Source organism: Lutra lutra, chromosome 4 (assembly GCF_902655055.1).
Source record: "Lutra lutra chromosome 4, mLutLut1.2, whole genome shotgun sequence".
Classification (NCBI taxonomy): Eukaryota; Metazoa; Chordata; class Mammalia; order Carnivora; family Mustelidae; genus Lutra; species Lutra lutra.
Genome location: NC_062281.1, coordinates 164,596,040 through 164,611,513, shown reverse-complemented (window position 1 = coordinate 164,611,513; position 15,474 = coordinate 164,596,040). Strand labels below are relative to the sequence as shown.

Genomic DNA, 15,474 nt, shown 5'->3' with positions numbered 1-15,474 from the left:
CAGAGGGCAGCCAGGGCAGAGAGGGATGGTTTCTCAATTCTTAGAAGTGCGCAGCAGGTGTACCTGTCTCACAAACCCATCCCCCAGCCACACACACACACACACACACACACACACACACACACACACACCTGCACCCTACCCACTTTTCTTGAGATCAAGGGCTCCCTGAATGAAATCTGGGTTTTGTTAGCAGGAAAGAAGAAAGAATATATGCCTGCACCTTGTAGCCCACCACAAGTAGTCTGTTTATAATGAAGTGGAAGTGATGAGTGGCTCCCTCCCCAATATGCCCAGAGCTTTCTCTCAAGCTTGAGCCTGCACTGGAATCCCCGGAGGACTGCTCCACTCCCAGAGTTTATGATTCTGTAGTTCTGGGGCAGAGCCTGAGACTTTGCATTCCCAGCAAGTTCCCAGGTGAGGCTGATGTTGCCGATCAGAACACAGTTTGAGAATCCCTGCTGTAAGCTTAGAGAAAAACCTGTTTAGGAATGTTAGCTGCCACAAGGGTTCTCAGCGGGCAGCGGTTTGCCTCCCAGGACAAGGAGACATTTCACAATGTCTGGAGATATTTTGGGTTGTCACACTGTAGAAGGTACTACTGGCATCTAGTGGGTCGAGGCCAAGGATGCTGCTAGGCATTCTGCAATGCACAGTTCAGACTTCCGCAACAAAGAAGTATCTGGCACAAAATGTCAATAGGACAGAGGTCAAAAAATCCTAGTTTAGAGTGATTTTGTGTTATCAGACCTAATAGGTTCAAAGCAAAATTTCTCCGCAATTTTTCATTTGCAGAAGTGCTTTCTGAGTAACAATATTCTTATTTGGAAAGCATAGTCATCTTCAAAGAGGTTTGACTAGTGGTGGTATTGAGGCTTTAATCTGTTTTCTTGTTTACTCAGGTTAGCTGTAACAGCAGCTTGAAATGGTAATGTAGATTTTTGTTCTTTTTTTTATAAACACTTATTGATATAATTGACATACCATACAACTCACCCACTTAAAGTGTACAATTCAGTGGCTTTTAGTGTACCTCCGTCACTGCAATCAATTTTAGAACATTTCATTACCCCCAAAAGAAACCCTTTAGTTATCATCTGCTATCCCCCATCTCCTTCCCCACCTCCAGCCCTAGGCAACCAGGAATCCTCTATATTTGCCTCTTCTGGACATTACATAGAAGTGAAATCATAGAACACGTGGTCCTTTATGAGTGACTTCTTTCACTTAGCATAATCCTTTCAAGTTTCCTCTATGTCGTAGTGTGGATCAGCACTTCATTCCTTTTCATGGCACAATCATGTTCCACTGTACAGATATTCCATGTTTTGCTTATCCTTTCATCAGTTGTTGGTCTTTGGGTTGTTTCCACCTTTTGGCTATTGTGAATAGTGCTACTATGAATATTCACATGCAAGCTTTTGTGTGGACAAATGTTATCATTTCTATAGAGTAGATGCCTAGGAGTGGAGCTGCTGGGTCCTACAGTCAGGCTTTTTCCAAAGAGGCTGCACTGTTGGACCAGAAGTGTTTGAGAGTTCCAATTTCTCTACATCTTTGCTAGCACTTGTTATTGTCTTCTTTTTTATTTTAGCCAGTCTGGTGGGTGGGAAGTAGTCTCTCACTGTAGCTTTGATTTATGTTTCCTTAACAGCTAATGATGTTGAACATCATTCACGCACTTATTGGCAATAAGTCTGATTTATGTCAGAATCTGAGTTAGAGTCTTGAACCAGAGACCTGCCTAGAATTGGCCTCCAACGTCCAGACTCGGAGCAAGGACCAGGAGTGGACTCAGTTACCAGAGACTGAAGTGGGTTATATCATTGTCCAAGGGTATAGACAAGAATTCGAAACTTAAATTAACGACTGAACTCCATGGAACAGGATTCAGAATTACAGGGATCAAAAGTCAAGTTGGGGGTAACTAAAGCTGGTGCTGTTTAGGGGGTTACCCTTAGTCCATTCCCCCACGTGGGGGCCAGAAGTCCTGCAGATGGAAGGCAGGAAAGTACCTACCTCTGGTGAAAGCAAGAGGAGAAAACCCAAGAAAGGTGCACAGTGAGAAAGCAACATAAATGTCCACGGTGCTCAGCTGAACCTCTATTTAAATTTACTTTTATAGAATCTGTAATGAGAAACGTCACCATCACAAAGCCAAGCTTTGCAGAGTCAAGGACCGTTTAAGTCACAAAGTAGAACTACGAGATAAGAGAATTGAACAACTGGAAAATGAAATCAGAGGTCTGCGGCAGCAAATGGAAAAGGTGAGCAGAAAGGTGAAGAGCTCCCCAGTGTGCTGTGGCTCAGCTCGTTCAAAAAAACCCACTCATGCTTTGACTCTCTTGTGGCCTCTTCATACCCTAGGTTCCCATTTCCTTCCTTTGTACCTTCTTTTGATGTGAGTAATTCTGCTAAAAAGTATGTAAGACTCATGGTGCTGGTAAACTGAATCAGACACTGAAAATATCCTGCACTTCCAACTCCGGTCAGTGTCTTGTCTTCAAATGACAATGTCTGCTCTTAAATATCCGTTAGCAGAGACTTCCAGACGGCCCTCCATAGCGCATTCCTACTTCACATTGCCCTCATTTTGCCTCAAACTTCCATCAGTTTTAAATGGCAGGAAAAACTGGTGACCCCTATTTATCAGTCCCTGTATAGTACCTGCAGGCTTTTTTTCTAAATATCTATGTCTCCATCTTTGTCCCATTGCCCCTGTGACTTACTGGTAGGCAGGAGGAAAGTGAGACCAATGGCATGGAATCAACTGCAGAACAGTCTTGAGATATTAAACTACATGAATTCAACTGACTAGGCCAGTGATGCTTTCCCTTCTCGAGATGCCTAGCCCATCAGAATTTTGAAAACTCTGTGCTCACTTCTAAAATACTCATTTTTGTGTATGTGCCAAGGATCCCCAAAGAATTCATGTAATTTCAGTCATTCCATGGGCTATTATGGGATGGTTAAGAATTCTAGACTACACACAATAAAACATTTTTGGATTATAACAGATGGGTCACCAATGTTTAAAAAAAATTCCTCCTGATACTCCACACTGTAGTGAGAGAGGAAAATAGTTGGATTTTGCAATATCCTTCTCTTTGGGCAGTCTACTTCTGCATTACCACTCTCTTGTACTGCCTGCCTTCCACTCTTAGACTTACATGACAGAAACAGCCCCCTACTTCTTTCTTCCTGACTGTACTGGGTTGAATTGTGTCCACCACAAATTCGTGTCTATCTAGAACCTCAGAATGTGATCTAATTTGGAAATAAGGTCTTCGCAGGTGTAATTAGTTAAGATGAGGTCATGCTGGATTAGGGTTGGCCCTAAATCCAATATGACTGGTGTCCTTATAAGAAGAACAGTCACACGTAGACACATGGAGGGGAAGAAGGCCACGTGACAATGCAGGCAACTCTCAGAGGGATACAGCTATGCCAGGGAGCACCAGGGATTGCTTGTAAACCAGAAGCTGAGAGAGAGGCATGGAGCCCCCAGAAGGAACTAACCTAGCCAAGACTCCAATTTCAGACGTGTAGCCTCCACAAATGTGAGAAAACCAATTCCTGTTGTAAGCCATCCAGTGTGTGGTAATTTGTTCCAACAGTATTGGGAAACTGATACATCTACCCGGAGAACCACAGATCTCCAGGAGAGATGGCAAATAAGCAGAGGCTAAGGAAGAGCAGTTGGTCCCTTTGCTCACTGCCATTGAAGGCTGCTGGGGGCTTTGGCCATAGGCAGATACAAAATCTAGACCTGCCACTTCATAGTTCTGTGGCCTGGCACAAATCTCTGGGTATCATTTTCCTTGTCCATGAAATGGTGGAACTAATCCCCACCTCATGAAGCTTTTGTGCAGTTAAAATAGGAAATGCCCAAAGTGGCACCTAACACAGACAACTTTCCAGAGGTGTTCTTTTCTTCTCTTTTGGTGTAAGCTCTCTTAGAAATATACTGATTGGTAGATGTACAGTTCACAAGAGAAATTGTTAATAGAATAGGAAATACTTAACCTAGAGAAGACTGGTATGAGATCTTTTAATGCCACAGTGCTACAAACCTGAAGGTTTTATTTATTTTATTTATTTTAGGGCCCATGGACCAGAGCCACAAGCTTAAAAAATCTGGGCTCACCTTCCAAGCACCAAGTCTCCAGAAAGTGATGCCACTTTTTTGGGATTTCATTCCTTCAGCCTTCTCTTTATACAGTGAGCCATTGAGTCTCCTGACTGTTGTAAACATCCAAACCAGATTTCTCCAAATATTTTATCCTTTTATTAAAGCAGGCATCCTGATTTTCTCGTTCAAAAAAAAAAAAAAAAAATAGGGCACTTCCAAGGGTAGAACGTCAGTAGTCTGCCCCATCCGGTTTCCTTTCTAATCCAGTTGTAACCACAGAGTAGTGTTGGTAGGATGACTGCTTCTATTCTCAATCCTTACCAAAAATGTATTTAAATAAGAGCAGACAAGACTGCTGTTAGACATGGAAGGGTCCTGGCTGTGGAACTTAAAAATCTGGAATGGTTTGTTTCAGAACATAATGTAATATCCTCTCTTACCATTCTTGAATAATAGATGGCATCTTTTCTGGATGATCTATATTAGTGCCTTATTTAAAAGAAAGAAATGAATTTGCCGCTCTTAACTCGATGATTCACCAGCTGCCAGCAGCTCATTATCCTTCTCCCATCCCCACTCACTCCCACCTTTGGCAGGTGGGGTGTCAACACAGAAGGGTGAAGGCACTTACCATTGACAGGGCATCAGTGAAGTGAGAAGGGCAATTCTACACTTTCGAGCTTCTAAACTCCTCACCCACTGTGATATTTATTAATAGCTACTGACTCTTTCAATACAAGAACATTAGTATTTTTTCACAACATACACTCCTTTGTCATTTTAGCTATAACTTTGCTAGCTATTGCTTTCCGGGGAAATTGTTGGTAGAAGATGAGACATGGTGTCAAGTTAGAAGTCTTTTCAGCATGAGCACTGTAAGGATATTCTCCATAGCCACCTTACCTGCTCCATGTGCCAAGGCAACTGAGATCCTGATGCTGGTTGCCAAGTGTGGGGGCTAAATTTGCATCTCCTCCCTTTGCCTTAAAAAGACTATTGCCACAATGCAGATGGAGATGTATTATATGGGAAAATGTCAAACTGAAGCTTTGGGGGGTCCAGTTGCATTTGGTAGTGATTTGATACCTATGGTGTTAGAATACACATGAAAGCCTTGGTACCTTCTTGGAAGTTGAGTGCTCAGATATTTTAAAATGTTAACCCAGGAGAATGATTAATTGTTCAAAGAGAATACAGGACCTAATATAAACAAAATAAACAGAAGAACTATCCAGCTGACAATGTCAGCAAACAGGTAAAAACAGACGAGGGGACAGGAGAGGAAAAGTAAAGAAGGGAAATTTGGTGTCAACTTCATAATTCTTCCTCCTGCTGTGGTAATGAACGGCTCTGTTTTCTCTAGAAAAAGGCATTCCAGGATGAGGTCACTGCTCAAAATAATATACTGCTCCTAGAGAAAAGGAAACTTCTGGAACAAGTCACAGAGCAAGAATTAATCCGCAACAATAAATTGATAATATCTTCAGTCCAGATCAGGTAGGTGTGGTCCTGCCTGAGGAGCCAATGAACTCTGCAAAGATGTTTCTCCCTCAATGAAGAGATTGTTCCAGAGACTATCCTTTGGGTTTGCAGCCTGTCTCATAATTGTTGCTCTGCTGCCTGCTGTTTTCAGCAGTTCATGGAAATGTTATGAAATTAAAGAGAAAAAGATCATGGAGGAGATGGGTCAGCTACTCAGATGGGCTCTTGCACGTGGGCATTGCCTGACTGAGGACCTAGCTGTGCTTGTCCTGGCCTGTTGCTTCATGTGTTGACACTCATTTTTGTCATCTGATACCTGTGGAATCAAGGTAGATCAAGAGAGGAACAGTCATACTAGTGACTTAAATTCATGAAACCCTTAGGATACCAATTGTATTCATTTATAATGAGAAATAGTCCCAGCAGAGAAGAATTCACACATCAGCCAGCCCAAGTGCTCTCTCCTCTATTAGGAAACTCCAGTTACAATGAAAAACTTGCTTGGAGCACAGAATTAGGGCAAAGAGAATGGTTTGATCTTAACACATAGAGTCACCAATAATAACTATAATGATTAATATTTTTTGAGCACTTACGATGTGCGAGGCATTGTTCTAAGCTCCCTCTCTCTCACCAGTCCTCACACCAATCCCACAAGGGAGGCTCTGGGACTAGCCTTATTTTATGGGTGAGAAAGCCAAGGTCCAGGGACACTTGGGAACTCAGCCTGGTCAGGGCCAGAGTAGTGTATGAACCTCAGTAGCTTGGCCCTAGAGCCCACAGTACCACAGTCTGTGGGGAGATCTGCCCACGAGAACTCTCCTTTCTGCTGTTGTGGGCACACACTTCTCAGGGCAGGCCTGGAGAGTCTCTGATGATTTCTTACTCTCTGTGTCTCCCTTTTTGTATACTCTGTATAAGCCATTGCCCTTCTCAAACTATGTCATTGATTCTGACATTCCCAACACAACTGACTTATTACCCGTGCCTTAACATTAATGATGTTCCTATCTTGCCCTCCTAATGACACACCCTGGCCATCTGGATTGGACTTGTATGTTTTCCTTGGAATAAGTTTCTTCTACAGGATGCTTCTTTCTTTCACAGATGAGTAAACCGAGGCTCAGATTTGGTAACTTGCCAAAGGTCACAGAGCTAGTACGTGACAGAACCCAAACTCAAACACAAATCTCTGATTAACACTATTGTACCACCTTATGTCCCAGATAAACCATGACCCAGGAGAGCGAGTCTGATAGAGTGGGTAGGAACTCAGGCTTAGACATCTAAAAGAGCCAGATTGGCATCTCAGCTCTATGACTTTCTGGGTTTTGGTCCTTAAAACAAGTTGCTTTTCTCTGGGCTTCAGTTTCCTCATCTGTACAATGGGCTCTATAACAATATCCATTTCATGGAGTTGTTGCAAGATCAGATGACACAATGCATGAGCAGGTGTAAGTGTTTACTCTGTGGATAAGGCATGATGCCAAAGTACATGGTAGGTACTTGGTAAATGGTTGCTGCTGCTGCTGCTGCTGCTGCTGCTACTGCCACTACTACTACTGCCACTGTTGCTATTTCTACCACTATTGCTGCTACTACCGCCGCTGCTACTACTATTACTACTGCTGTTGCTGCTACTACTGCTACTACTATTACTACTGCTGTTGCTACTACTATTGCTGCTGCTGCTACTGCCACTGCTATGATTATTACTACTGCTGTTGCTGCTACTACCGCTGCTGCTATGACTATTACTATGGTTATTACTACTATTGCTACTGCTACTGTTACTGCTACTACTCCTACTACTATATTACTACTACTGCTGTGACTGCTGCTATTTCTACTGCTCCTAATATTACTATTACTACAGCTGCTGCTAATACTGCTATTATTACCATTACTACAGCTGCTGCTATTACTACTGTTATGACTACTGCTGCGCCAAGTAGTCAAGTAGTACTGCTGTTATGACTAGAGCTGAGCCAAGATGGAGAGGAGGATGCCCAACCAACTGAGCTACCCAGGCACTCCTGGGTCAGCTTTTAGTAAACACTCTCCTCCTATGTGATCCCAAAGAGATTGTGCGTGTCTCATATCTTCTTCAACAGTGTATTACCATTGTCTTTTTGCTTCTCTATCTCATCAAATCAGCAGTGAGATCCTGGAGGGCAAGGATTGTATCTCATATGTCATTTTAGCTATAGACAGGTGCTCTATAAATATTTGAGAATGAATGACTACTAAATATTTTCACATGTATGCCTCATTCTCAACCCTGTTTGCCATGGATGATTCTAGCTCTGTCTCAGAAATGAGCAAATCTGAGGCCTTGAGAGGTAAATGAAGATAGTCTGGTCTGGCAAGTAGTCAAGCCTAAGGTCAGAGTCAGAGAAAAGCAATGATGTTACAAAGATCCAAGCAGACAAGTAGTCAAGTCCAGATAGATGCAGCCAATAGTATAGGCTCAGAGAAGGTCCAGAGTCTGGCTGGTAAATGTGTCAGGGAGAAGGACTTCAATGAGCAGAGTTGCATTCTGAATCTAAGATAGAGGCTGCTTGCTTTCTCCCCTAGTTTGTATCACCTGCTAGATGTTTACTTCCAGGATACTTATGTAGATCCTGCCTGTTGGGTGCTATTGCTGTGAACATAAGACCTACATCTGGCTTGCTCTCAGAAAGGTGATTATTTCTGGGGTGGCTGGGTAGCTCAATCGGTTGGGTGTCCAACTCTTGATTCCGCTCAGGTCATAGTCTTGGGGTCCTGGGATCAAGCCCTGTGTTGGGCTCTGCACTCAGCACAGAATCTTGGGATTCTTTCTTGCCTTCTCCCTCTTCCCCTCCCCCAACCGGTACACACACTTCTCTCAGATCAATAAATAAAATCTTAAAAAAAAAGAAAGGTGATTATTTCCAAACTATATGAGTTATTTCATAGATTTTATCCAAATTCGAACTGCCAGATTATGCAGCTTAATTTCCAGTAGTTTATTTTTTTTGCTTGAGCTACAGCTGTTCTCAACTATGCTAAGTCCTAGGGATATGAAGATAGACTGTGTTTCTGGAAGTCTTTAGTAGAGAAAGACAGAGACATACATGAATAAACACTACAGTATTATAGTTGCTGAGTCTTTTATTTTATTTTATTTTATTTTATTTTATTTTTTAAGATTTTATTTATTTATTTGACAGAGAGATCACAAGCAGGCAGAGAGGCAGGCAGAGAGAGAGGAGGAAGCAGGCTCCCTGCTGAGCAGAGAGCCCGACGCGGGGCTCGATCCCAGGACTCTGAGATCATGACCTGAGCCGAAGGCAGCGGCTTAACCCACTGAGCCACCCAGGCGCCCCTATTTTATTTTTTTTAAGATTTTATTTATTTATTTATTTGACAGAGATCACAAGTAGGCCAAGAGGCTGGCAGAGAGAGAGGAGGAAGCAGGCTCTCTGCTGAGCCGAGTCGATGGGACGCGATTCCAGGACCCTGGAATCACAACCCAAGCCAAAGGCAGAGGCCTTAACCCACTGAGCCACGCAGGCGCCCCAATAGTTGATGAGTCTTAATGGTGTATATACTAGACCTGATAGCTTTGAGATCCACAACATTACCCTCAAAGAAGATAAAAATGTGATAGGGGTAAGGACTATAGTACGTCAAGCTCCACATTTCATATGTGAAAAAAGTACCAACTGGTAACATCTTCATACATGTTAACTCCAAAATTATTTTTAAACTTAGAATCTTAAGGATCTTCCAATTCAATCTCCTCATTTTATACAGGAGGGAGATAAAACTCAAGAGAGGCTAAATGGTATGCCTGAGTCACACTGCTAACATTTCCCACATCTCCTGATTCTCGGTGATTGAGTATCATACTACAAACAGATCACTATATAGATCCCTGAGATCAGACATATCCTAGATCTTCTCCTTCCTTGCAACACCTTAGAGGCTAAAATGGTAAGAGCTTGACATTTGTTGAGTGCTTGCTATGTGCCTGGTACTGTGCTAAGCATTTTATGTACATTATCTCATTTAATCTACAAACTATTCTGCCCATTTTCACAGCTGAGGAAACTGAGCTCTAGAGAGGTAAAATGACATCATTGGCCAAGGCACATCGCCAATAAGTAGAAGAACAGGGACTGAAGCCAACTCTCTGTGGTACCTTATTCTTAGCCACTATCTCGTAATATCCCAACTCTACTGTTTCCCTTTCAGGATATGGGGGTAACCAGGGACATGGCCTTGTAAGAGACCATGTTGCGTCCTGCGTTGTAATCCCATCTTTCCTCTCTATTGGATTATAAAATCTATAAGAGCAGGAACTATGTCCATCATGTTACCCTCTGCATCCCAAGGACTTAGTACCTGGGTTAGAGCAACAACTTAACTCATCTCCTTTCAGTCTTTCCTCCTAATCTGTCCTGCCCATGCTTCCAGACTAATCTTCACGAAGCACTGCCTGCCTTCATAGTACTTCATCCCATAGAGTTTCAGAGACTTGTTTTGTCTACCCGATAAAGTTTATTCATTCAGCAAATATTTATTAGGCATATACAGAGTGCCAGGCCTCATGCTGCCCCTCCCTTGTGGTTTGGATATGGTGATATACAAGATAGAGTGTCTGCCCTCAGAGAACTCAGCCTTGATGAAAGTGACCATCATATAACCAGCAACTGCCATACACTATGTGAGTTCTACCATAATGGTAGGCCCAGAATGCTGTGAAAGCAGGAAGAGTGGCATCGAAACCTGTCTGGGGTGGTTAGGGAAGGCTTTCAGAGCTATACTTCCAGAGTTAGAAGAACTGAAGCCACATAGGAACTTCCCATAGTCCAAATAACTTTCTGACATCAAACAAGCTTGATCAAAGGAAACCAATCTGTTTACTGTTTCCCCCAAAACTCTGGTTTCCTCCCACTAGATCGTGTATTCCCCTTACTTGGAAAGACATCCCATCTTCCTTCCTTCTTTCATCTTCCTGGCTTTTGTCTTTTGAAATCCTATTGTTCTGCTAGCCTATAGCCAGAAGGGTCTTTACAAAATATAATCTGAGCATATGACCCAAAGCCATACAAGGACTTACCGCAGTCATCTTTAGGCTCTTGGAAATCCCTCTCCTTCCACTGCCTTCTCTCATGACTTCCTTGCCCCAGATTTTCTCTTGGCTGTTTCCTACTGTCCCTCGTAATTTAACCTAAATACCTTCTCTTCCATAAAGCTTTTTCTGAATCCTCCCATCTACAAATATAGCTTTGTGTCCTTGATAGGACTTCTCACTGCTCCTTATGTCCCAAATACTGGCTCAGCATTTTACTAGTTGTGTGGAAGGAGGAAACCTCATTTACCTTATAGTTCCTTCATCTGGGAAAATGAAGTTATAATATTCAAAGGTGGCCGTTCCTCACCAAAATCTACATATGAATATTTATAGCAACATTATTGATAATAGCTAAGAGGTGTAAACAGCCTAAAAGTCTATCAACTGATGAATGGGTAGATAAAATGTGATATATCCATTCATACAATGGAATATCATTTAGCCACAAAAAAGGAATGAAGTATTGATCCATATTATAACACAGATGAACTTTAAGGATATTATGTGAAATCAGAAAAATCCAGTCACCATATATTATATGATTCCATTTATATAAAATGTTCAGAGTAGACAAATATATAGACATAGAAGTAGAGGAGTACTTGCCTAGGGCTGAGGCATTGGAAGATGGGAGGTGTAGTTAAAGGGTATTAGGTTTATACTGGGGGTGATGAAGATATTCTAAAATTTATTGTAATATGGTTGTACAACCCTGTGAATATACTAAAAACCATTGAATTGTGTACTTTATTTTTATTTATTTATTTGAGAGAGAGAGAGAAAAAGTGCAACTGGGAGGAGGAGCAGAGGGAGAGAGAAGCAGACTCCAAGCTGAGTGAGGAGCCTGACACAGGACTTGACCCCATGACCTGAGATCACGACCTGAGCCAAAACCAAGAGTCAGATGCTTAACCAACTGAGTCACCCAGGCACCCCAAATTATGTACTTTAAATGACTGAATTGTATAGTGTGTGAATTATATCTCCATAAAGCTATTACAAGAGTGAGTGAATGAATGAATGATTGAATTTCAGAGATGGCTACTGGGGTTAAAGTAGAATAATTAAAATAATGCATATAAAGTACCTGGTGTATTGCTTGGCAAATTAATGGCACTCAATAAATACAGCTTCTTTCTCTCAGTGAATACACTTGTTTCCATATTGAAAACTTATTGAGTTCCTCCCATATGTTAGGTATGTTTATATTAATTAATTTTTGCAATAACCCTGAAAAATTAGTGATTAATTGTTATTCTCACACTTTAAATGTAGGAAACAAAACTCAGAGAGGTGACGGGACATATCAGAGTCTAACTAGTCTAACTAGTAGAGCCAGAATTCAAATTCTCTGAATGGTAGTTTTTTCCTCCTTATAGAAGCTCCTCATTTATTTCAGGATAACTAAGAATTTCTCACAGAAATTGAGTTGGTGTGTATCAAAGTGTAAATAGAGGTCCAAGTTTAGGGGAATCGGTAAACCCCATAATTGTATGTAATATTTGATCTGTGTTGATCAGTTTCTATAAGAAAGGTATTTGGTTTTTAAAGTCACAGATCTTTCAAAAAAAAAGATACTTTTTTTCATGATTTAAAGGGACAGAAAATGTTTACCAGAGTATTAAGTAAAAACTCACCTAATAGAACAGAATGATTATATCAGCTAATATGAGGTAATACACATAGGACAATAGATATAATAAGAAGGCTTACAATGAAAGTGCTAATATAAAAGTATAAGATTTATATTTTTATAATTACTAGATATTCTATAGGTATTTAGGGATTACATTTTTTCAGTTTTATTAAGATGTAATTGACATATAACATTCATTGTATAAGTTAAAAAGTATAAAAAAGTAAAACTATTTTTTTTTCCTGGCAATGAGAACTTTTTAAGATCTAGTGTCTTAGCAACTTTCAAATATACAGTACATTGTTGTTAACTATAGTCTTCATGGTATACATTACATCCCCGGAATTTATCTTATAACTGGAAGTTTGTACCTTTTGACCACCTTCACCTAATTCCTCCATCCACAACCCCCTCACCTCTAGAAACCACAAATCTGATCTCTGCTTCTATGAGTTTGGTTTTTTTTTTAGATTGTACATATATGTAAGATCATGATGCTATGAATATGGGGTGGAGTACAGATATCTTCAGGCAGTGATTTCATTTTTTCCAGATACCCAGAAGTGGAATTGTTGGACCGTATGGTATTTCTGTTTTTAATTTTTTGAGGAAACTCCATACTGTTTTCCAAAGTGGCTAAACCAAAGTACGTGCCCATCAACAGTTCAACAAGGGTTTCCTTTTCTCCACATCCTTGCCAGCATTTGTTATCTCTTGTTTTTTTTTTTTTTTTTTTATGATAGCCATTCTAGCAAGTAGGAGGGGAGGGGATTAAATTTTTAACCAAAAATATCTATAAAGTACATGTCTTAGGATCATATTGCCAATGGCTTATAATTATAATTTTAAATATTCATCCTTTTTCTTTCAGAAAACAATTTGTGACATCCCTGAATTTGAATTCTTGAATAAAATCTTGCCCTTACAAGACTCCTTGTTAGTAAAGTCAGGACAGTAATCTGCAAGACTGAGAGTCATGACCGCCTAACTCATCCTGAGTTGCTGGCTTAACAGAGCATACATAGCATTTGGGAGTAATGTTTCTATATTTAGTATTTGAATTTTTTCCAGTCCCTTCTCTTTTTCCACCTCCTCACCCCCACACCTGACAGGATCTCGAATCCATACACGTAAGTTTAAGGTAAATGTTATTTGGTTTCCTTTGTGTAAAAAACTGAAATCCTATGGCTGCCTTGTCCCTGTAACCCCAAAGTGCTACCAAGGGATCCTGTTTTCACAAAATCCTCACATATGGCCATTCTTAGTTTTTCAGGAACAGGTTTGGTAGAGTCGGGCGGAAGTCCTCAAGAGATTACAAAACATAAATCAGAAGCAGCAACGATAAATCCCAATTTCCGTGAGTCTCTTTCGTGTTCACAGAATTCTGAAGCTGGATATATGAACGTGGCTTTTATGAAAGAGACACATCACATCCAAGAACAAGACCAAAAATCAGAGCCATAAAATCACTGGTGGCCAAAACTAGACTGATAAAGCTGCTAACTCAAAGCTTGGGCATGAGGGTGGAACATGACACGTAAAAGAGTTACCAAGGATCCCCACTGGACATCAATGAAGAGTCCTCGTCCTCAGAATTGCTGATAAATTTATTAAACTAGTTGTAAAAATGGATTTCTCAAGTTTGTTTGATATCCTCAAATATCCTTATATTGATCTGAAATAGTGACTTAAGCTCAATGGTTTAATTAGGGGTCTGTTCAGTAGAGCACCTATATAGCTAACTCAGCACTTTCCCCCTATTATCATGGATATTATTTATTTTTTAAAAGCAAAAACAATGTAATCATATTAAAGCAAATACTTTAAAAAGAAGGAGAAATCTCCTATAGCCCTGCATTCTCAAGACAACTATTTTCATTTTATTCCTTTTTGGTTCTTATTCAAATGCACATTTTTTTTAAATTTAGAAACAAATTTTATCAAATGCATATATTTTTAAGTGATTGTTATGTTGTATGTTCATTTTCACAGTCTGATTTTTAGTTTAACATACCATAAAACATTTTTCAATATTTTAATAGTCTTCGTAATTATTCCTTCAGTAGCCACATGATGTTTATAAATTCTTTCATTGTTTGCATTCAAGTTGTTTCTACTTTTTCACTATTTGAGATTAAGCTGTGGTGAAAGTCTTTGTGAATGTAGCTCTTCTTTTTCTCTTGAGTTATTCCAGAAACAATTGGCATAATTGGGTTGGAGGATACAAAGGTTATATAGTTTGGTATTTCACTTGTGTTGCTTTAAAAAAAAAATCAACATGATGTTTCCATAGTCAACCTCTTTATTTTTTTCTTTTCTTTTCTTTTTCTTTATAAGTAGGCTCCACGCCCAGCATGGAGCCCAGTGTGGGGCTTTCACAACCCTGTAATCAAGACCTGAGCTGAGACTGAGTGGGATGCTTAACCAACTGAGCCACCCAGGTGCTCCTATAGTCAGCCTCTTTAAACTTCTTGATCCATAAAATGGGCACAGTAGTCGTTCCTGTCCCATATAGTTGTGAGGACTATATGAATGAAATGAAATGTATATTTAGAACTTAGTAGCTACTTAAGAAATGCTAGGTATCATCATTTATTTTCACTGGCACTTTGTACTGGCTTTTCCACAACCTCATCAACATTGGATATTTAATCAATTCAAAAAATTTATTTTGAAATAGTTGCTATAAGCTATACTAAAGGGTGATTTCTGCTGTTCTTTCTTTGCATCCTTATTCTCCTCCTCTTTCTTCTTCCTCTTCAACTGGAGATAGAGGAGACCAAGAGAAAAGGAAAAGTAACCAAAAATTAAAAAGACACTGTGAGTTGAGATATTGAATTTTTATATGTAACCCTTACTTCCTCAGATGACTGACCCAGAAGGGATGATCAATGGATATAGGACATAATAGCTATGATAACAGATACATGCTCTGACTCCAAATCTTGCCCAAGGTCACCTTCTTTCACTCAGTTCATTGAATCTATTTATTGAATCCCTACTATGGGCTATTCAATAGTAGGCATTAGAGCTACACCTGTGAAGACGGTTTCTGCTTTTCTGGAGTTAATATGCTATTAGGTTGGAAGGTAGATATGTGTGTGCAACAGGGACACATAG

General features: G+C 40.2%; 1 protein-coding gene across 12 annotated transcripts in view; it reads left to right on the top strand.

The window, feature by feature from the left end:
* The window catches only part of CCDC30 (coiled-coil domain containing 30), a 117,094-nt gene extending 102,887 nt beyond the window's left edge, over nucleotides 1-14,207 (top strand). For 7 of the 12 annotated variants that reach the window (XM_047727761.1, XM_047727757.1, XM_047727763.1 and 4 more), the window contains 3 exons: nucleotides 2,126-2,267; nucleotides 13,226-13,286; nucleotides 13,616-14,201. In XM_047727761.1, the coding sequence (XP_047583717.1) occupies nucleotides 2,126-2,267; nucleotides 13,226-13,286; nucleotides 13,616-13,818 (406 nt within the window). In that variant the 3' untranslated portion in view covers nucleotides 13,819-14,201. Of the gene's footprint in view, nucleotides 1-2,125; nucleotides 2,268-5,495; nucleotides 5,630-13,225; nucleotides 13,287-13,615 lie in introns of all 12 variants that reach the window. The other 5 variants (XM_047727755.1, XM_047727756.1, XM_047727754.1 and 2 more) reach the window with 4 other exon arrangements.
* The last annotated feature ends 1,267 nt before the right edge of the window (nucleotides 14,208-15,474 follow it).